The sequence below is a fragment of the Antechinus flavipes genome, chromosome 3, assembly GCF_016432865.1.
Source record: "Antechinus flavipes isolate AdamAnt ecotype Samford, QLD, Australia chromosome 3, AdamAnt_v2, whole genome shotgun sequence".
Classification (NCBI taxonomy): domain Eukaryota; kingdom Metazoa; phylum Chordata; class Mammalia; order Dasyuromorphia; family Dasyuridae; genus Antechinus; species Antechinus flavipes.
This window is the reverse complement of record NC_067400.1, coordinates 575,170,458-575,193,257: the sequence shown is the minus strand read 5'-3', so window position 1 is coordinate 575,193,257 and position 22,800 is coordinate 575,170,458. Positions and strand designations below refer to the sequence as shown.

Sequence of the window (22,800 nt, the reverse complement as noted above, 5' to 3'; positions counted from 1 at the left end):
TTGCTGTTTTCCAATGGAGATGCATTACCTGTTCCATCTCCTCTACCTCAGCTTTCTCTTTCTCACCACTTCTGGTGCCTTTGCAAACGTGAACTGGTCTCCCCTTTATCTTCTTCTGCTGACTTCCTTCCTTTCCTTCAGGGTCTGGCTCAGGCGTCCTAGAGCCTTTCCTGATTCCCCCCCCCCCCCCTTTCCAACTCTCTTGAAGTGAATGATCTCTTCTTTTCAATTTCTTAGTCTATTTTCCGTGCACTTATTTACTACAGGACTTATTTGTGACATGTTCATTATTACCTCCGGGGTGAACTTGTTATTACTCCCTTCCCCTATCGCAAGACCGTAAACTCCTGGAGGGCTTCTTTTGTCTCACTTCATATAGGGTTCCCCAGTTCCTACTTAGCACAGAACCTTGCAACGGGATAATAATAATAGTTCACATTGATATAGTTATTTATGTACATTATCTCATTTGATCCTCACAAGAACCCCGTGAGGGAAATGCTATTATTATTCTTATTTTACAAATGAGGAAACTGAGACCCAGAGAGGTTCAGTGACTTGCTCTGGCTAATGGGATGATGTCTTCGTTGGGATTGAGACCCAGGGTTTCTTCATTCTTCCAGATTCTATATTCGGTCCATTTGCTGCCTTGCTTCACATTGATTTAGGGTGAAAAGAAAAGAGCCTCTGAATTTGTCTTTTTACATAATCTTTTGATAACTGTATATAAATATATTTGGTAAAAATGAATGATTTGTCCAAGGTCATACTAGCCCAAAGTAGAAGAGACCAAAGCAGGACTCGAACCGAGATATCTGTCTCCAAAGCTGATTTTGCACCAGGCTCCCTGAGACGGTTTAGTTCAATCAGTGTTTGCCAGTCAGTCAATGAGCATTTATTTCGTATCTTCTATGTGCCAAGTACTTCTTAAAGTCTAGGAATACAAAGCAAGGCAAAAAAGATCGTCCCTGTTCCGGAGGAGCTCAGTCTACAATGCGAGAAAACGTTTGAGCAACTGGCTACAAACAAGACGTCTATAGGAATATTTGGAGATAATCAATAGATCGAACACAGCCCCAGGTGGCTCTGTAGGCTGCACCAGGGCCCGTTGGGAGCCGGGGTCTGGTCTGCCAGGCTGATGTAAAGTCCGCCCCCGCAGCCTGGTAGCTGCCCACGTGGTGCAGCACGTCTGAGGAGCCGGCAGGTTTTCTAATAAATCGCGCCCGGGCTAGCAGCGGCGGCGAGTCCGGTCTGGGACGCACACCGGAGAGACAGCCCGAGGAAGCGGCGCTGCGGCTGGCCGGAATCGAGCGAGATCTCCGGGAGCCGGGGGGCTGCAGACCGGGCGTCGGGGAAGCTAGCTGCAGAGCTGCTCTTTCCCCACAGCGGAGCTGGGAAGTGCCAGAAGCTGCGCCCGGACGCGCTAAGCGCGCAGCACCGCGCGGCAACCCCCGGGGGCCGCCTCGGGATATCGGCTCAACCAGTAGCCAGCCACTGCAGCCCTAGTCCGCTGGAGAGGGAGAGACCCGGTTCGACCGTCCCATTCGATCCCGTCCCGTCCCGGTCAGTCCCAGTTCTCCCAGCCGGACCTTGCCCGCCATGGAACCCGTCCTTCTGGCAGACGCTGAGCAGGCGCCCCATTTCCTCTCTAACAGCTCCGGCGCCAACGCGTCGGAGCCGGAGCCGGAGCTGACTGGGGGCGGCCGTAGCGCCGCGTCCATCGCGCTGGCAGTGGCTATCACAGCTCTCTATTCGGCGGTTTGTGTTGTAGGACTGCTGGGCAACGTACTGGTCATGTATGGGATCGTAAGGTGAGGCCGGGACCTGGGGTTCCGGGGATTCGGGGACGCCAGGACTGGGGTGGAGGAAGAGGCATCCCGGTATCCCGAGGCCTCTGGGTTGTGATGGACAGCGCCCAGGAGCGTGTGTGTGTGTGTGTGTGTGTGTGTGTGTGTGTGTGTGTGTGTGTGTACCAAGTGCTTATGGATACTTGGGCGCTCTGCGGAGGAACAGGGGCTGATCAGCAGCCATCCCACTGTGCCAGGAGCGGTCTGTGTGCCGCCGCCGCCGCCGGGGCTTTGTTTGTGGGGCTGCTGCAGTTAGCTGGAGCCCTGTGTGTTCCTCTGCGTCCATTCACATCGCTAGAGCTGGTCTCTGGAATTTGACAGGTGGCTACAGGTGCCTTGCCTGCCTACACTTAGCTGCCTTTGCAAGGGGGCCAATCTGTCTGCAGGCAATTCTCTCTCTGGACATGCTTGAATTGAACTGAACTACCATCCCCATATCCTTGCCTCCTTGGACTTTCTTATGGGTGACACAGCTAGGAAGTGTTAAGGGTCTGAGGTCAGATTTGGACTCAGATCCTCCTGACTTCAGGGCTCTATCCACTACACCACCTAGCTGCCCAATTGCTATTATTTTTTGAAGAAAGCCATAATGCAATGTGGGAGAAGAAATGATATAACACTGCTAAATTGGAGAATAACCAGGTTGATGGAGAGATTGGAGACCACCCCAGAGAAAGATCACTTGAAGGAACTGGAGATTTTTAGTCCAAAGAAGAGATGATGTAGGTAAGGGAAAGGTGAAGGATGAACATGACATTATTTCCAAAGATTTGAAAGGATGTCATGTGGAAAAGAAATTAGGTTTTTTCCCCTTGAGACAGAAGTCTTGGAAGACTCTAGAAAGAGCCTTGAATTTGGAGGTAGAAGATTTGAATTAGTTTGAATATCAGCCTTGTATCTGAGTACTTGGGCGACCTTGGGAAGGTGACTGTCTCTCAGTTTCCTTCTGTGTAAAAAATGACAGACCAGTTGATTTCTTAAATCCCTTCCATCTCTATAGCTATAATCCATTGTCTAGTTTGGCTTGGTACAGAATACAGAACTATTAGTAATTTAGACATTGCTGATAGCCAGTCAAAATTGATTTCAGGAAGAACTTTCTAACAACCCCAAAGGGAACCCAAAATGGAAGGGACTAGTCTTGGGAGCTAGTCTCATCTCCTCCATGGGAGGTCTTCCGAAGAACTGATCAGATGATTGTTGGTGATGGGCCTTTGGGTGGATGGCCTTTGAGGTTTCTTCCTCATTCTGTGAACTTGCTTCACCTGTGGAAGTCTGGTTTTCTGGAACAGGTTTGTGCCTGTGGGTAACCCAAGAACCCCACAAAGAAAGGTTTAAACCCCACTTCTTCCATCTCTTATCTTATGATATGATATGATATCTTATGAGGATAAGATTCATTCTGTGATTCTTCTGGGAAAGGGCAAAGAGCTCTCTATTCATCATTCCCTAGGGTATCATGGCACCCTGAGTGTAATTTCTCTAAGAGGTCCTGCAGAGCTAACTCCAGTCCTGTCAAGAGAAGGAAGAGGGAGAAGTATTTGCTTTCAGAGTGTAAAGGCGGCACGAATTCTGTGCCTTCCTGAGGGGATTATATCGTTCCTGGCAGATGAAATCATTTTTAACTGTGCTTAGAAGAACTGCTCTGTCTCTGGAGAGCAGTGCTTGAGAAGGTTTGTAAAGTGTTCTTTTCCCAATGACCTGCCATTGGCTTTGCCCTTTAGGTAGTGCACTCCTCTAAGCAGGGAGATCCTTCCTTCTCTCATATCTCCTTCTCATAGGCTCTGTTCTCTTCTATGATGGGCTCTCTCCCACTACTGTGAGCTGGCCCTGCCACCCCACAGACTTATCACACTACTAAGCAGAATTCTGACAAATAGTAAGGCAATAATGCCTGTTTTATGTAGTGGACATTTATATCACTCTGTCTATTTGTCCAGGTTCCCTGAAAGAAGGATGGGGGAAGGGGAAAAGACTGCACAGAGCAATTCATAATGGGCTTCAGTCTCTGGAGACTCTCTCAGGTCCTAACTCAAAGCCTATTGCCTCTTATTTTAGACACAGTTCTGACGAGCTTAATTAATTTGTGTGAATTGAAAATTCAGGGTGGAGCAAGAATGCTGGAGGCAAGTACTTTGACAAGGCATCTCATAGTCTGAGAGACAAGAGAAGAGAAAGAAAAATTATTTTAAAAAATCGGTGCTGACAACGCAAAAAGCAAAATAGTTGGTAGTCAATAGTATGAAATACTTCCTTATGCCTCAATGTCACTTTAGTATAGTCTAGAATAATGGATACTTAACAATGCTTATAATCAAGACCCAAAACCATTAAAAAAAACCCAAAACTTATGGTTGTTATTCTTTTTTTGAGAAGACTTTTTAAGAGGGTTTCCGTGTTGTTTTTCAGTCATGTTATGACCCCATGGACCATATTGTCCATAATTTTCTTGGTAAATATACTAGAATGACTTTCCATTTCCTTCTCCAGTGGATTAAGGCAAGCAGAGTTAAGTGATTTGCCCAGGATTATATAGCTAGTAAGTTTTGGAGGTCAGATTTGAATTCAGATCTTCCTGACTCTAAGCCCAGCACTTTATTCCCAGAGCCACCTTCTTCCTTGAAGGTTTCCATTCCAAATGATTGAACACTAAAAAAAATTTTTTTTTTTATATTCTAAGGATGGTTTAGTGATTTAATTCTGCTTGCTATTTCAGAGGTCTGAATTCAATTCCAGATCCATACAGATGCTTTTTGAGAAGCACAAGGGTACCATGAATTGATCATTGGACTTGCACTCAGTGAGACCTGGATTCAAATTCTGCCTGAAACATTTACTAGCTGTGTGACCCTGAGCAAAGCATGTAATCTCTATTTATCTCTGTTTCCTCATCTGTTAAATGAGGAACTTGGACTCGGTGATCTTCTAAGATCTATTCTAACTCAAAATCTATGATTCTGTAAGTCATCTTTGTGAAGAGAATCATGTTTCAGATTAATCGTAACGAATATACTACCATCTTATTTTTCTGGACTTTAGTTTCCTTATCTGAAAGATGAGGATGTTGAACTAGATAATTATAATAAAGAAGACTTAGGTCTTCTTCAGGCCTAAAGGCAACCAGATTGTACCATAGTTCACAGAATGCCAGAGAACTCCTTCTGCTAATGCAGATTGCAAGCCATAACCCTAGAGTCCATCTGAGGGAGGCAGAGGGATCGAGTGACTTGCCCAGTGTCACACAGCTAATTAAGTGTCAAATCCTGATTTGAAACTCAGCTCTTTATGACTAACTCCTTCAATCTGATCAATGAGGCATCACTGTACAATGGAGTTCCCCACAGGTATGTAACTTAAATAAATTAAAATACTACCACTAAGCAAAAAGAAAGTAAAAACTACTAATAATGTGAGAAATTTCACCCTTCACCTGCCATTTCAGTCAATGAGCATTGACTCCAGAGTGGGCTGAGCTGGAGATGGGAGAGCTGAATGTACTGTTTCCTCAGCTGGTCTCAGTTCTTTCCATTCTTCCTCTCCAAATGATTGTCTCCTTGGCACTGAATGAGATTCTAGAGCATCATCTTTGTCACACCTACTGGAAGTCTGCTTAGGTGGGGAGTTAATGAAAGGAACTTCCCTTGGCCTTCCAAAGAATTCCTGGTTAGCTAGAAGGACTCTGTCAAGGATGCACTTCTTGCCTCTAGGTGAGGGGCGAAACAATTTTGTCAGGTTAGCTCATTCTTTAATATTATCTACTGTTTAAAACCCTTCCAAGATTATTTCCCCCCAATCAGCAGTTTTCAAGTCAGCTAAGTTATTATCTGTTTCTATTTTTTTTTTTTCTATTTGAAAAATAAGTCCTAGTTCCTGATTCTCTCTGGACCAGTAGCTTAGCTGGGTGCTGTGAAAAATAAAATTTACATTCAATTGTTTCCATGGCAACCATCCTAGTGCCTTCTGCTCCCTGCCACTGATTGCATTTAAAAAGACCCTGGCTGTGGAGCACTGAGCATATTAGAAGCTTGAGTTGATTAGTTCTGCTGAACTGTTATTTTGTTCCTCTTTTTTGGTCATTAATTAATTAATGTATGCATGGATGTTACAAGGGATGGCTTATTCTCTCTCTCTCTCTCTCTCTCTCTCTCTCTGTGTGTGTGTGTATGTAAGGGATGTATTTAGAAATGAAGGCGGTATAATACAAATGCTACTGATAAAAATGATAAGAAGAATAATCCTCTCTCTAGTTGCAACTGTTTAAAGACACTGAACTTTATGCGTATTTTAAGGGATTTTCAAATGAACTGACTTTAAAACCTCACCTCCGCAGTAAAATATGACTTTGCTGTAATTGGCAATTAGCACATTTTCCCATTCTCCTTAAACATGGTGCAACTACCCACCCACCCAAAACCAGAGATGGGAAAAACCTTATGACTTTGCTGAAGGAAGAAATTCATTCTCCCACAACTACCTGAGGCATTGGGGTGACCTTGTTTGAATCAGCTTGACACCCATGTATGCCTCCCACCCCCTCACGAGGCCAGGGGTAGAGACTCTTCCTCACTCTCCATCCCTAGGCTCAGAGCCAACCTGACCCAGTCACACTATCCCCCTCTCCCTAACCCTCTTCTAAAAAATAGAAAGAGAAGGAAGGCGTGTCAAAATGAGGGGGAGCACCTATTTCCTGAGGCATTACATGAGCTTGGGGAAATTTGGGCACCCCATCTCTGATTTTCCCCTGTCTTAAATCTCTCCCCTCTTCCTGCCTTTTCTTCATCTCCCATCATCATTTAAGCCCTCATCTTCCCTCCTTCCCCCACAGTGACTGTCCCTGGTAATCACTTTGGATTTCTGTAATGACATTTCTGACAGAAAAAAAGTTATAGTTAGTATCTAAGTATAATGTAATTCCTATAATCATAGCTTTATTTTACCTTATATATATATAAACTAACATTATCTGAAATTATGATTCCCACCCCTCCTTTTTTAAGTTAGCAAAGTCTTTTACATAATTATTTAATGAGACTAAAAACAATGGATGGTAAATGGTACTATCATTTTTATAAATGAAAAAATTTTAGCTTAAGTGAAGTGACTTTCTCAGGTTCACAAAATTAGTAAATTTCTCAGCTGGGATTAGAATCCAGGTTTTTCTGATTCAATCCATTATGTCACCTTCCCTCAGGTAATGGATATAGCAATATTTAGGAGCTCAAAGTATATCTCTCAGCACAGAGACCTTTACCCCAGAACCCTCTCTTGTCTTCCCATTTATACCAGCCTGCTTCACAAGCAAGAGAATTACCTCTAATGACAAGTGAAAACTGGGGGTCAGCATTGATTCTTCAGGAACCTATAAATTGTTGAATATTCTATCCAGACCAGCTCTCCTACTCAATGAAGGAGGACAACAGAGCTTTTAGTGAGTTTTGTCATAACTGATCTTCAGCCATCATTTCTCTCTCCTTTTAACTTAGAACTTCAGTTCCCCCTCAAACTGCCTTTGATCTTCATAATAATCACTATCACTCAACCCTCCCAATTTGGTGCACAGGAGGTCTCACCAGTCTATTTCTGAGAAACTGAGGCCAGAGCAGCTAGCAGATATCTCTAGATCAGAAGTTATGACCTTCTTTGGGGAGGGGTGTTATGGACCCTACTGGCAAACTGGTGATGCCTCTGGATCCCTTCTTTGAATGTTTTTAAATGCAAAAACCCATGAGAGTCTATTGGAAATCAATTATAATGAAGTAGCTACAAATGTATATACTTTTAAAAACAAGTTTATAGACCCCAGGTTAGAGGTCCTATCCAGGTGGCTCATAGTGGGTGGACAAATTGTCAATGAACAAATGGACAAACCATACAATAGGTGGTTAGAAACCTGGTTTCTCAAAGTGTACATGCATATATTCATAGATACCTTCTTCTGAGGCACTGAATTATGGAGACACAGAGCATCTGAGGCAATCTATTTAATGTTCCATAGACAAAACAGAGGTCTATAGTTGTACCTGGAGTCCCTGTCCTGAGGTTCTAAGAACTGGTGGTATGAAGAGACATACATAATCAGAAGACCACTTATTAGTTGTGTGACTTTAGGCAAGTCACTTAACCCAGTCTTCTACCTCAGTTTCCTCATCTGTAAAAATGAGGGAATGGATTAAATTATATCCAATGTCCTTTCTAGGTCTAACATTCTGTGAGTCTTAAGTTTAAGGAAGAGTGTGGAACCTAACTTATGGGAAGTACATAGAACTTCTTGAAAGCTGTGTGTTGGCAAATAATTCTCCCTTTCCTCTAACATACCATTTCCTCAGTTTCCACATTTGTCAAATGATAGGCTTGGACTAGATGTGTGGACTTGTGAATTAAATAGTATGTCCCTGAAAGGTTCTTTTCAGATCTAAGTCTGGAAGGGACTTAGTATGAGTTGCAAGATTTGGGAATGATGCAAAGGCAGAAAAAATTGACTTTAGTTCTCAGCTACTCTTTGTTAAGTTGCATAAATTAAAAAAATTAGCCAGAAAAGTTTGGGAAGTCACCAAAGGGTTAGGGAGCATTTGGTTTTTAATAAAAAAAAAGTTGTTCACAATTAACAGACTAACTGTTCTCTATATTCAATTCTTCATTCTCCTCTCTCTTTCCCCCTATTCTCTACCCCACCCTGCACTCAGTTGGGGCTCTTATGGCAGATGATTGTCTTCAAAGGGGAGATTCTGACAGAAAACCATTCTAAGAATGGAATCTCTGACTCTCTCTGTCTCTGTCTCTGTCTATCTCTGTATCTATGCCCCCCCTCTTTCACTCTCTCTCCTCTTTCCTCTCTTCCTTCTTCCCTCTCTCCCTCCCTCCTTCTCTCTCTTTCTCTCCCTCTTTTCTCTTCCTCCCTCCCTCCCTTCCTCCCTTCCTCCCTTTCTTCCTCTCTCCTTCTCTCTCTCTCTCTCTCTCTCTCTCTCTCTCTCTCTCTCTCTCTCTCTCTCCCCGTAATTGATATAAAGAACTCTTCCTCTCTTCCAGATTAACATTAATACCTGAGATAGTGAGAGATTGTGATTCACTCAGGGTCACAAAGCCACTTATGTTTCAGAGACAATATTTGAACCCAGATCTTTTGGACTCTGTCTTTCTCTGTTTCTGTCTGTCTCTTTGTGTCTCTGTCTCTCCATCTCTGTCTCTGTCTGTCTCTGTCTCTGTCTCTGTCTTTCTCTTGTGTCACATTGTCATTTATGTTTCAGAGGTAATATATGAACCAAGACCTTTTGGATGCTCTGGCTCTCTCTTCCCTATGCTAAGGCTGCCTCTCCTGTGGCCCTCTTAAAGTCTTTCTCCAAGACTTATAGGGGTTCCTCGGACAGGAGCAATTTGTGAAGCTCGTTCACTAGTGTCAGCTGAGGAGAAATAACCTCAATTTCTTCTGAAAGGTGAGCTAGTAAAAGGCTGAGGGAGGCTAGTCAGTACATAGCATCAGTCATCCAAAGCCTTTAACCTGGCTTCTGACTTCGAAGGTTGCCATCACCTTGGAGAGCTCCTCTGTCCGCAGAGTTGGGTTTCCCCAGAATTTGAAGTCTGCTGGATTTATCATGTAAGGACGTTTAACCCTGGGGTTGATTAGACCTTCACATCAGGAATTGCTTCTGTCTCTTTTTGTTTCTCTGTATCTGTCTGTGTCTCTGCCTTTCCCTTGTTCCCCTCAATCTCTACATCTATCTTTTTGTAAGTCTCTCTCCCATTCCATCTCTCCTCCTTTCTCTGCCTCCTTTGTCTTTTCTATGTTTTCTTTCTTCTCTCTCCATCTTTCTCCTCCCCCTTTTCTTCTTTGTGTTCTAGAGATTTTCTACTTTGGGCTCTTCCCCTTTCTCTTTTTCTGTCTTTCTTCCCCCTCCCAATATATTTCTATCTTCCTGTGTCTCTTTGTTTCTTCCTATCTATGTCTCTCCCTAACTCCCCCTGTTTCTTCCTCTCCCTTAGTCTGTGTGTCTCTCCTCCTCAGTCCACCCCACCCCCATCCTCTGTCCTCTACCAATCACAAAGCCCATATTCCTCTCCTTTTCCCAGCCTCTTTAGCAGACATTCAGGAAGTCAGACGTTTCAGCACCATCTTCACTGACCATCCCCTTCTCTCCCTAACATGCTGAGATGCAGAGAGCTCTTTCTGCTCTTGACATTGCTAGATGAACAGGTTAACTCCCTCTGGAACTGGAGCTGCACTGATTTCTCTGCTGAGAGAGGATGAGACAGCTCTCATCCTGAGAATGAGGCTCTAGCATCATCCGGTTTGCTGACCCAAAGTCCATGCTTCACACTAAGGGGGAATCCCTCACTTTAGACCCTATTCATATGCATCTCCCTTTGGGAAAGGAGATTTTTTTTAAATAGAAAGAGCTTATTCTTGTTAATGTTGGAATAGAGAGATGTGATGGAATTAATGTACTAAGTAGGAGTAGGGAAATAGGTATAGTGAAGTAAACTGGCTTGGGGGAGGGGGGGGTCAGATGCCAGCTCTGCCGCCTACTACTTGTGAGAAGCCAAATCCTCTCCAGGTTCCAATTCCTTATCTATAAAATGAAGGAGATTAGCGTACATGGCCTGGAAGGTGCTTTCCATCTCTCTAATATACTGGTGAATTGCACTCCTCTTTCCTCTCCCTCTTCTCCTCCTCTTCTCCTTTCCACTGTTTTCCACCCACTCCTCCCTGAATCTTAAGCTTTTGTTCATACAAGAGGAGAGACAGACAGTCCGAATAGAGTTATTGGCTCAAAGAGTATTTATTTAGGGGAACAATATTATGGTTTATTCAGGGAACAATAAAAGAATTCTTGTGGGAAGGTAGGGAAAGCTGGAGAAGTTGATAGGAAGGGCCTTGAATGCCACTCCAAACTTTAAAGTTTGGGCAGTAATGGGCAATAAAGTAGTTTTGAAAGTTTTTTGAGGAGAGGGATTACATTGGCAGAGTCAGTGATGTAAAGCAAAGGTGTCAAACACATGCCAAGTGGCCCCCAACATCCCCACGTGTGGCTAAAACCAGATTAAAACATAACTGGAAAATAATTAATCATGAATAAAAATAAATAAAATATAGATGATATTGCATTTTAAAATGAAATCAATTGTGGATCACAGGAATCCTTATGGATGCATTAGTAGCCCTTATTCTTATTTGAGTTTGACAACACTAGTGTAAAGGATGGTTTAGAATGTCAAGACATTGGAAGAAGGGACATTGGTTATTGCAATGGTCCAAGCATGAGGTGGTGAGGACCTGAATAAGGAGGGGGTGTTAGGAATGGAAAAGAAGCTCTATGATCTTGGATAGGTTCCCTAACCTTTCTGGGTCTTGGCTACAAAATGGGGACACCATGGCCCAGTAATGAAAGCTCTCATTTCTATGGTACTTCAAGGTATACATAATGCTTTAAAAATAACAACGTTGTTATTCAGTTGTTTTTCAGTTGTCGGACACTGTGTGACCCCATTTGAGGTTTCCTTGGCAAAGAGGCTAGAGTGCTTTTCCATTTCCTTCTCCAGCTCATTTTAAAGATGAGGAAACTGAGGCAAACAGGGTGAATGACTTGCCAAGAGTCACGCAACTAGTAAGTATCTGAGGCCAGATTTGAACTCAGGAAGATGAGCCTTCTTTACTCCAGGTCCAGCACTCTATCCATTATGGCACCAGGAAGATGAGCCTTCTTTACTCCAGGTCCAGCACTCTATCCATTATGGCACCACTTAGTTGCCCCCCAAATAACAATAGTTTACATTTTAAATTGCACAACAACCCTAGAAAGAAGGTGCTGTTTTGTAGATGGGTAAACTGAGTTTTAGAGCAATTATGTGACTTACCTAGACTCATACAACTAGTAAGTTTCTGAATGGGATTATCCTAAATCCAATTCTATCTCCTACACCATTCAATTGGAAGGCAGTAGACCAAGTGATGTCTTGAGGCCCTTTTGTGCCTGAGTTCCTGGGATCATATATTTAGACCTAGATCATATATTTATTTATTTATTTAAAAAATAATTATAACTTTTTATTGACAGTACATATGCATAGGTAATTTTTTTATAACATTATCCCTTGCACTCATTTCTGTTCTGATTTTTCCCTTTCTTCCCTCCACCCCCTCCCCTAGATGGCAGGCAGTCTTATACATGTTAAATATGTCACAGTATATCTTAGATACAATATATGTGTGCAGAACCAAACAGTTCTCTTGTTGCACAGGAAGATCAGATTCAGAAGGTAAAAATAACCTGAGAAGAAAAACAAAAATGCAAACAGTTTGCACTCATTTCTCAGTGTTCCTTCTCTGGGTGTAATTGATTCTGTCCATCATTGATCAATTGGAACTGAATTAGATCTTTGTTGAAGATATCCATTTCCACTAGATCATATATTTAGAGGTCACTTAATCTAATACTTTCATTTTTCAATTGAGAAAACTTAAACCGAGAGATATTTATATTTTATAATTTATTTTCGCTGAAGCAATTGGGATTAAGTGACTTGCTCAGTGTCATACAGCTAGGAAGCATTAAGTGTCTGAGACCGGATTTGAATGCAGATCCTCCTGATTTCAGGGCTGGTGCTCTATCTACTGTACCACCTAACTACCCTTATATTTTATAATTAACTCATTTGATTCTCACAACAACCTTGTAAGGTAGGTCTATTATTTTACATTCTACAGAGAGGCAACCTGATAAGCAACAGGGGTTAAATGCCTTGCCCAAGGTCTTACAGGAAGTGAGCATGATCAAGTCATGCTCATGGGTTCCCCTGACCCAAGAGCCAATTCTCTGATTCTTTAAAGGGACTTGAGAAATGTAGGGAAACCTTGGCCAAGAGAAAGGTCTGTGAATGCACAAGAATTCATCTTCTTCCACGCTATTGACAGGTTCCACCCCTGCTCTTCCCTCACCCCTGACTGGCTAGCCTGCTGCTGGCCATGATTCAGTTCATCTGTTGTCCAGTCTTGAATAATATGTGTCAGCCCACAGACCCATCTGCTCATCCAGAGGATACTGTGAAGCTCCAGCCAGCCGCACCTCAGGAGGAAGGAATTGTGCAAGCACAAAGTATGATTTCATTACTGCTGAGGACTGGGGCCTCGAAATCAAATTGGCTCCCAAGGAAATCAGAACGGGCACAGGAAGAGGGTGAATAGTTACTGAGAGAAGAAAGGCTCCATTAAACAAGCCATTCACCATGCAGATGGCTGGAGCAATCCTGCCTCTGCTTGATGGGAAGGGATGCTCTGTTTGAACTTCTGGTTGAACTAGCTAGCACAGCTGCAGAAATCAGTGGAGACTTGTCTCTGACCAAGAAGGGCTGTGTGTGTGTGTGTGTGTGTGAGAGATAGGAGAGGAGGACCAGAAAGCCTGTCTTCTCGAATGTCCTAAGGGTAGACTGAAAGACAAAAGGGAGAAGATTCAACAACACTAGGTGCCTTGTCCCTGGATGGGACTGACCAACCTCAGGAGGTGCTGATGTGCCAAAATAATGCACACACCTGTGCGTTTTCCAGGCATGCACATCCAGGTCATTTTTGTGGTCGTCTAGCTATTTTAGTTGTGTCTCCCTCTTCTTGACCCCATTTGGGGTTTTCTTGGCAAAGATACTGGAATGATTTGCCATTTCCTTCTTCAGTTTATTTTATTCATTTTTTGAGGAGGAGAGTTAAGTGACTTGCCCAGGGTCACACATAGGGTCTGAGATCAAATTTGAACACTGGTCCTCCTGACTTCGGGGTTGGTGCTCTATCCACTGCACCACCTAGCTGCCCCTTCAGCTCATTTTATAGATGAGAAAAAAGTAAACAGGATAAAGTGACTTGATTGGGATCATCCGGCTAGTAATTATCTGAGACCAGATTTGATTACAGGAAGAGGAGTTTTCCTGACTCCAGGCCCAACACTATCCACTGAGCCACCTAGTTACTTGAATGAAAGCTATGTCTACTTGTCACTCCCTCTAGCAACACAGCAGTGAAAGTACCTGTCTTGCTCAGGGAGATAGCAGAGGCATTCCTTATTGGGTCTCCTTTCCATTGGGGAGGTGCTGAACACTCCTTGTTTCAGAGAAGAATGGGACCATAAAACTCTTCTTGTCCAATTTTCTCATTTTACAGAGGGAGAAACTAAGACCTCAGCAGATTAGGTGATTTTACCCAAATTGGGGAAACCTATCACCAATTAAGAAGTCCCCTCTACTTTTGGATATTTCCAATTGTTAAGAAATTTGTCCAATATCAGACCTAAAATCTCATAAGCATTTGGCAACGTCTGGCTTTCAGCCCAGAGGGAACTAGACTAGAAGAAGTACAGGACTCCTAACACTGCATGAGCTGATTATTCATCTTGGAGGATCATTGAGGAAGAAGCCTTAGAGGTTATTAAACCTAACTTTTTCCCTTTACAGATGAGGAAACTGAGAGTCAGAGAATGTAACTTAGTTAAGGTCATAGTGGCAGAAAATGAAAGATTGATCCAGTATCTCAATCCAGTTTTTCTGACTCCAAATATGGCTTTTTTCCCCCTACATGGCTCTCTACGAGGGGCCTGAGTCTGAATCCCACTTTGGAGCCCTGCTACATATTTACGACCTCTCTGGCCCTCAGGTTCCTTCCTCACAGGGCTGTTGTGAAATGAGCAAATGGATGTCAAGCCTTTTGCTGACCTTAAAGCATAAAATCCATTGATTTAGAGAAATGAGGGAGGAAACTTGTCTAGGGAAATTAAACAACTACGTCATACATTTACATGTATACTAATTATCAGACCTAGGATTTAGGTGTTATTTAGCTTTTTTTTTTTTTTTTTTAAACTAGACCTGTGATTTTTATCACTATGAGGAACTCCTGGTGAGTAACTTTCTCTACTAATAATGGTCTCTACTACTAATAATAAACTGCTACTTCTGCAATTTATGGTCTTCGTGAGCTCTCTGGGGTCCTGCAAGATTAAATAACTGGTTCAAGGTCACATAACCAATATGTGTCAGAGGTGGAATGGTTATGATGATTATTATTAATTTTACCCCATGCTGTTTCAATCTTAAGAGCCCTTAGGGACCAGGGAAGGGAGTAGTTCAATCTGCCATGGCTAGCTGCCTGGCTAGATCAAGGCTTTCCTCACCTGCCTCCTGGGCCCCAAAGGGCAACTAGGAGAGCTGAAGCAATGGGAAAAGAGAAGGGGAGGGCAGAGGGAGTCCATTCTAGTTCCTCTTCAAGCTACTGTGGGTGAAAAGCAAGGCCCCTCAATAAAGATTCAGGGGGCATGGCCCATTGCTCTAACCCCAGGTCTTGTGGCTCACTTCCCTACACTTGGGTAGCTCTCTTTCCCCTCTGCATCTATGCCCTGAACCCCTAGGAATAAGTAAGGACATTTAAAAGAGGATGAGGTCTTTCTACTTCTTCTGGAGCTCTGGGCCCATGCAGTTGGCATTGAAGCCCTGAAATGTGATGAATAAACATGTCTCCTACTTGGGTCAATTGGTGCACTTTCCCTGGAATACATCAGGTTGAAACTGGTTCTTTCCATACCAGATAGAGTTCATTGTAAGTGGCACAATGGATAAAATGCTGGGCTTAGAGTCAGGAAGACCTAAAAATCTAGCCTTAGACACTAACTAGCTTTGTCACCTTGGGCAAGTCACTTAACCCTATTTGCCTCAGTTTACCCATCTGTAAAATGAGCTGGAGAAAGAAATGGCAAACCACTCCAGTATCTCTGCCAAGAAAATCCCCAAAGTGATCACAAAGAGTCAGACACGACTGAAATGACTAAATAGTAAATACAACAAAGCCAATCAACTCTGATTCTATGGATAAGGTCATGGACTTGTAGATTGAGATCTAGAGATGAGCTGAGAGTCCAGCCCCTTCATTTTGCAGATCAGAAAACTGAGGCTCAGTGAGGTTAAGTTGATCTGGATCACACAATATATGAAAGAAATAGCCTTCTTCACTTTGAGTATATTTATTTTAAATTAAATTTTTCCCAATTTTTTCAATTCAATTTCAATTCTCCTTCCCCCTTTCTTCCCCAATTTAGAAAGAAAGAAAAACAGAGCTCTTGCCATACATATGCATAATCAAACAAAACAAACTCTCCCATTGGCTATCAAAAAACATCAATTTGCATTCAATCACCTCTGTGAGAAAAGAAGTAGCTTGTTTCATATTTCTAGTCCTCTGGAATAATGATTAGTTTTCTCATTGATCCAAGTTCACTTTTCTCTGCATCAGCTCATATAGAGCTTGCCAAATTTCTCTGAAAGGACTCCCTTCGCCATTTCTTGGAGCACAATGGTACTCCATCACATTCAGGTGTGATAACATTTGAGCCATTCCCCAATTAATGAGCATCCAAAGTTGAATTGATTGATTGGATGTCAGACCAATTAAGGCCTGAAATTCAAACTTGAGCACGATCAAGATAGATCCAATTATTTTCCACTACAAAAGAGCTGCTATAAATATTTCTGTACATGTGAGATCTTTTCTTCTTTTATGTCTTTGGGATATAGACATAATGTTGATACCACTGGGTCAAAGGTATGCACAGTTTAATAACAATTGGCACACAGTTGCAATGATTTCCATAATGGCTGGGCTTCTTCATAGCTCTGCCAATAGCACATTAGTGTACCAGTTTTCCCACAGCCCTGCCAACATTTGTCATTTTCTGTTTTTGTCAACTTTGCCAACTTGAAGTGGAACTTCAGAGTTGTTTTTCTTTGCATTTCTCTAATTATTAGTGATTTAAAGCATTTTTCCAGATGGCAAAAGATAGCTTGGCTTTTTTTCCTCTGGAAAGTGCCTGTTTAATATCCTTTGACTATTTAAAAAATTGAAGGAATACAGACTGATTTTTAAAATTGGAAGATACCTCAGCAACAATCTATCTGAGACATTCATGAAGAGAATCCCAAGTCTACCATCTTCAACAAGGAGCTGTTCAGTCTCTCCTTGAAGATCAGCAAATGGGAGATAAAGAAAATCCTCTCCTGTTTCTTTCACTTCCCAGAGGACAGCTGAGTGTCAGGAATCAAAAAGACTTGAGTTCAAATCTGCTCTCAGACACTTATTAGCTGTGTGACACTAGGCAAATCCGTTCACTCTGTTTCCTCATCTATAAAATGAACTGGAGAAGGAAATGGCACACCACTCCAGCATCTTTACCAAGATTGTTGTTGTTAGATTTCCTTCTTAAGGACCATGCCTTAAATCAATGGGGTCATGAAGAATCAGACAAGACTAAACAAGAAGAAGCCTCCCCCACCAAAGTCAGTTCTGTGAGTGTATTCAGATTTATTTGTTAGAGGGTAATTGTATTCAGAGTCTCCTCTTCAGTCTAGAGGTGTAGAATGTGAACTCCCTCAGGGTTCATCAACTGATCAACAAATATTTATTGAGCACCATCTTTACCTAGCATTATGCTAGGCCCTAAGTGCCACCAAAAGATAAATGAAATAATTTATTTGCCTTTGTAGTTCCTGTAGCTAACAAGTGCCTGGCACAGAATAGGTATTTAATAGATATTTATTGAATCAAATTGAGGTTGGGATTCGGTCTCCTCACTCCTCAGGGTCCTGGAAAAGTCCCTCCCTTAGAGTACAATCAACAGGCTTGTAGAGGTTTAAGGAATTTTTACTTTCGTGGTACAATACATGCACACCTGCTTCAAGCCTAGCAACTTGATTCAGTTTCACTTTAATGAATATTTATTAAATGTTTCCCTTGTGTTCAGAAGAATTCTGTGAGGCTGAGGTAATGCTTTCCCGGATTTGGGGGATAGCCTGAGTGAATGGATGGAGGCAGGGGACCGCATGAAGAGATTTTTATTGCTTCTTCATTTTGGTCTATTTCTGTGACCCTTTTTGGGGTTTTCTTGGAAAAGATGCTGGAGTAGTTTGCCATTTCTTTCTCCAGCTCATTTTACAGATGAGAAAACTGAGGTCAACGGGGCAAGGTGACTTGTCCAGGGTCACACAGCTAGTAAGTGTCCGAGGTCAAATTTGAACTCACATTCTCCCGACTCCAGCTGTATGCTGAATTTAGATAGAGAAAACTAGTCATCCAGTTTGGATGAAATGTAGATTATATCTTGTGAAGAAGGCTGGAAAGATGGGGGGGGAGTCCCTGTGGAGCCTTCAGTACCAGGCTGAGGTAGGTAGGTGATCATAGTCTGTCCAAGGGGTAATAGGATTCTAGATTTATAGCTGGGGTTTCCCCTGCTCCATTCCCTATTTTATAAATGGGGAAGCTGAAGCCTTGAGAGGTTAAGGGCTTTAAGTGTTTGAGTTTAGATTTGAACTAAAGCCTTCTCATTCTAGAACTGGCGTTCCTTCCCTTGTACCAGGTTTTTGATCAAGAAAATAATATGGTTGGACGTGCGCTTTGGGAAAATTCTCTTGACAGCAATTTGGAGGATGGATTGGAAGCCAGGAGGGAAATCATTTAGGAATGGTTCTCCAGCTGAGAGCGGAGGAGAGTCTGAAACAAGGTGTTTTGGAGTGTGGGTGAGGGGAAGATGGGATAGGTGGGAGAGAAGGCTTGTACATCTTGATTGACTGATGGATGTCAGACCAACTGAAGCCTGAAATTCAAACTTGAGCACGATGAGGATAGATCCAGCCTCAAGGGGAAAATTTTAACCAAGTCATTTCAATTCCAAGGAACGTCTGTTTCCTCTCCTAAGCAGACCAGATTTCCCTATTGGAAATAGATGATAGGTTTTCCCTGGTTACCATAAACACATTCTCTTGATTCCTCGGTGCTAGGAAATGTTATATATCCAGTGATTTTTGTTTATCATCCAGAGCGGAAGCTGATTTTGTGATAGAGCAGTGCTCACAGATTCCCATTTCTCTCTGCTGGGAGTTGGGTGGGGGAGGGTGTCAGGTAGGCTAATTTTGGCATCCAGAGAAAATAGCAAGACACCCCCATGCCCAGTTTCTGAATATTCTCTGAGCCCAACATAAATCTGGAGGTCAGAGTCTAGAGACATCACTTCTCCAGATATGGGAAGTAGGGATATTGAGTAATCCTTTACTTTTCTTTGGTCATTATCCAAATTACCCAGATGGCCCCTGGCATGTACCCTGCTGGTTCAGTCTCTGGTCATGCTTTCTTTTAGGAGAGCACTGATTTTGGTCATTTTGTTTTTAAATAATCTTGCTTTGCTTCTGCCATGTGTATCAGATTCGCAGAATTGGAAGGGAGGATATGTAATGTTCGGGCTAGTTTTCTGGAGGTCCTTCGGACGGGCCTTGGTCTCAGCAGGATAGACACCATGAAAATGGTCAGGAATAGAGTTTAGATTCTTTATTTTGGCCCAGTATTGATCTTGGTGCAGGAGCAGGAGAGCCACCAGGAGGCTGGTCAAAGATGGAATGTCTCTCTTCCAGTCCTTCTTAGCCCTTATACACCTTATTGTAATTACATCATTACAGCATACTGATTATGTGTGAACTTAGAGAATCATTACATCACCATGCTAAGTACCAAGTATATATGTGATCTAAAAAAACATCATCTTATCAATTCCACTGAGTTAACACCTTGTTTCAAGTATACTTGTCCAGAGTTCTGGCTCTCTACAAAGACACAGAAAGCATTGCCCTTTTTTAAAAAACCTGACAGGGATATGGAGGTGCTCAGGGAGAATTGGTGTTTTATTAAACAGATTCACTCTAGAATGTCAGAACTGGGAGGACTCTTAGAACCCAGGAGGTCAGAGCTGGGAGGGCCCTTAGAACCCAGGATGTCAGAGCTGGGAGGGCCCTTAGAACACGGGATGTCAGAGCTGGGAGGGCCCTTAGAACCCAGGAGGTCAGAGCTGGGAGGGCCTTTAGAACCCAGGAGGTCAGAGCTGGGAGGGCCCTTAGAACCCAGGAGGTCAGAGCTGGGAGGACCCTTAGAACCCAGAATGTCAGAGCTGGGAGGGCCCTTAGAACCCAGGAGGTCAGAGCTGGGAGGGCCTTTAGAACCCAGAATGTCAGAGCTGGGAGGGCCCTTAGAACCCAGGAGGTCAGAGCTGGGAGGGCCCTTAGAACCCAGGAGGTCAGAGCTGGGAGGACCCTTAGAACAGAGAGTGTCAGTACTGGGAAGACCCTTAGAACCCAGGAAGTCAGAGCTGGGAGGGCCCTTAGAACCCGGGATGTCAGAGCTGAGAGGGCCCTTAGAACCCAGAATGTCAGAGCTATGAGGAACCTTAGAACAGAGAATGTCAGTACTGGGAGGACCCTTAGAACCCAGGAGGTCAGAGCTGGGAGGGCCCTTAGAACCCAGGAGGTCAGAGCTGGGAGGACCCTTAGAACTCAGAATGTCAGAGCTGGGAGGTCCCTCTGTGACTATCTAGGCCAACACCCTTTTTTTCTTGAGGCAGTAACTGAAGTCTTGATTCTCAGTCTTGGGAATGTGTCAGTAGAAGTCCATATGCCCACTTTGCTGAAGGGGAAGGCTTATTTTGCGGAGTAGCAGAAGGTCAGACTGGACAGATCAGTTAGGGCCTGGTGGTGGAGCATGTGCAATACCAGACCCCAGTGCCAGAACATGGTCCTGGAGGCAGTGGAGCACAGACCTTTTTGACAAGATTAAAGAAGACAAAATTGGGAGATGTATACAAGATTGTGAAGTTGTATAATGTGGAATTATGAAGGGATCCATTGATTTTGCACTGTTTGGAACAATGCAAACTATTAATGGATAATTGATTATAGCAAGAAGCATGTGTACTTCCATTGTTCTGAAGAAAACAAGATTTTTCACTGAGAAACTCTTCTTCTACCCACAGTTTCTTCTGTTTAGCTATGCCTAAATTTCAGATTCATGGGATGGTAACTTTAGACCTCATAGAATATTTCCTCCAACCTTCCCATTTTATAGATGTGAAAACTGAGGGCCAGAGGGATGATTTGCCTAAGATCACACTGATAGGAAATGGCAGAGCTGGGATTTAAATGTATTCTCTGATTCCATCCTCAGCTTTCTTCCTACCACATTATCCTGCTCTGATTCTTACCCTCTTCTATAGTAACCAGTGGACTTTAGTGTAATGAATTGTTTTCCATTAACTCACTTTGCCAAACCCTGGCCCAGTTCATTAGCTTCTGGCCCCCTGCCGCTGGAAAGGGAGCAGAGGCAGAAGGATGCAGCTGGTATTCCCAATGCCAAGCTAGGATTGTTGGGCCAACAGAGAGAGGACCCACTCCTTTTGCCTTTAAATAGAGGAGGCTCCATATGGATGGCAGCAGCAGGGACAGCAGTTTTGCAGAGGAGCTTCCCATTGGGTAAGGAGGGTCTGCCTGATGAGGATATATCAATGGCAGAGTCAGGAGGAGAAAACTCAGAGGCTTTTGTAAATGAGGAGTCCCAGGTTCTTCTGTGTTTCTAGCTAGACTATCAGAAACAGAAAGAGGCTGAGAGCTCATTTAGTGTAATCCCTTTGACACTTACTTAGGGTCATAGGGATGGGGAAGGCCATGAATGCCTTGGGCTTCTACTTCCAAATTGGACAGATTTGCTGCCTCCTTCTTACATAGTCACTCTCATTCCTTAGTCTTCCAGGGAGTATAGAACATAAGCTCTACGGTGAGGGAAAGGGGAGGTGATTTTTCTTTTTTAATCTCTATCTTTGCATGTCTTAGACTTAGAATAGCTATTGTGAATATAGTAGATCCTTAACAAATTCTTCAAATTTGTCTCTTTCCTCTTGAAATTTCTCTTTCCTGCTTGGTGTCCAGTGTCAAAGAATTAGTCCAGAGCAAGAGATTCTCAGTGAATGAAAGTGTAGTTTTATTGCTTACTGCCATAAGGGAGAGAGCAGTTTGTACAGAGAATTTCTGTGGAGGAGCTTCTCACATAATTGAACAAAGTGAAACAGTTTTATATTCTTTGACGGGAAAAAGAAAATCACAAGAGCGTTTGACAAGATTAAAGGAGATGGACAGAACTGGGAGAGGTATACAAGATAATGGAGATGTATAATATGGAATCACTGAGAGACTGATCATTGGACTGTTTGGAGAAACAAACTATTAATGGGAAATTGATTACAGCAAGAAGCACAAGCATTTCCATTGTTCTGAAGAAAGCAGGGTTTTCCATGGGGAAATTTTTTTTCTCCTACCCATAGTTTCTTCTGTTTAACACTGCCTTGCATATCCATAGTTCTTTGTAATTTCAGAGTTTCAAGAAGAACGATGTTGTTCAGTATGAAGCATGATGTCCTTCAGTCATGTTGGACTCTCTGTGGCCCCATTTGGGGATTTCTTGGCAAAGAAAGTGATTTGACATTTCCTTCTCCAGCTCATTTTATAAATGTGGAAACTAAGGCAAACAGAATTAAATAATTTGCTTACAGTTACATAACTAGGAAGTTTTTGAGGCTTGTATTTGAATTCAAGAAGATGAATCTTCCTGTTTCTCAGTCCATTGCACTAGCTGATTCCACATCAGGAGATCTTTCTAAGGAGACACGGAGGAGGCTCATAGTAAATTTTCTACTGTTCTTTGCATGGTGAAGGCCTTCCTAGTTTGCCTATAAACCTGAATCAATTTCAACACAATGAATATTTATTAAGTGCCCACCAGGTGCTCAGAAGAATTCTGAGAGACAGAGCATTCTAGACATGGGGGACAGCCTCTGAGAGTGCACAGTCCTAAGACAGCCTGCTGAGTTTGAGTTGTTTGTGATTGCATCTCAGAATTTAATTCTCAAGAGCCTCTCAGCTCTCTTGAGCTCCCTTGATTTCCATTCTAGAGACACAGATCAGGCAGTACAGTGTTAAGATCATTAGTTGAAGAGCCATAGGTCTGAGGTTCAAATCTCATTCTGGCACTTATAAACTGTTATGATATCACACAACTCATTTAGATGCCCCCTGAGCTTCAGTTTCTTTCTATTTGAAATGAGAGGTCGGACTATTTAGGTCTCTT

The 22,800-nt window shown here is 42.9% G+C and overlaps 1 protein-coding gene across 1 annotated transcript in view; it reads left to right on the top strand.

The window, feature by feature from the left end:
- Positions 1-980: 980 nt before the first annotated feature.
- Positions 981-22,800, top strand: part of OPRD1 (opioid receptor delta 1) — a 56,417-nt gene continuing 34,597 nt past the window's right edge. The window contains exon 1 of the mRNA XM_051988027.1: positions 981-1,811. Within this exon, the coding sequence (XP_051843987.1) occupies positions 1,600-1,811 (212 nt within the window). The 5' untranslated portion in view covers positions 981-1,599. The remainder of the gene's footprint in view (positions 1,812-22,800) is intronic.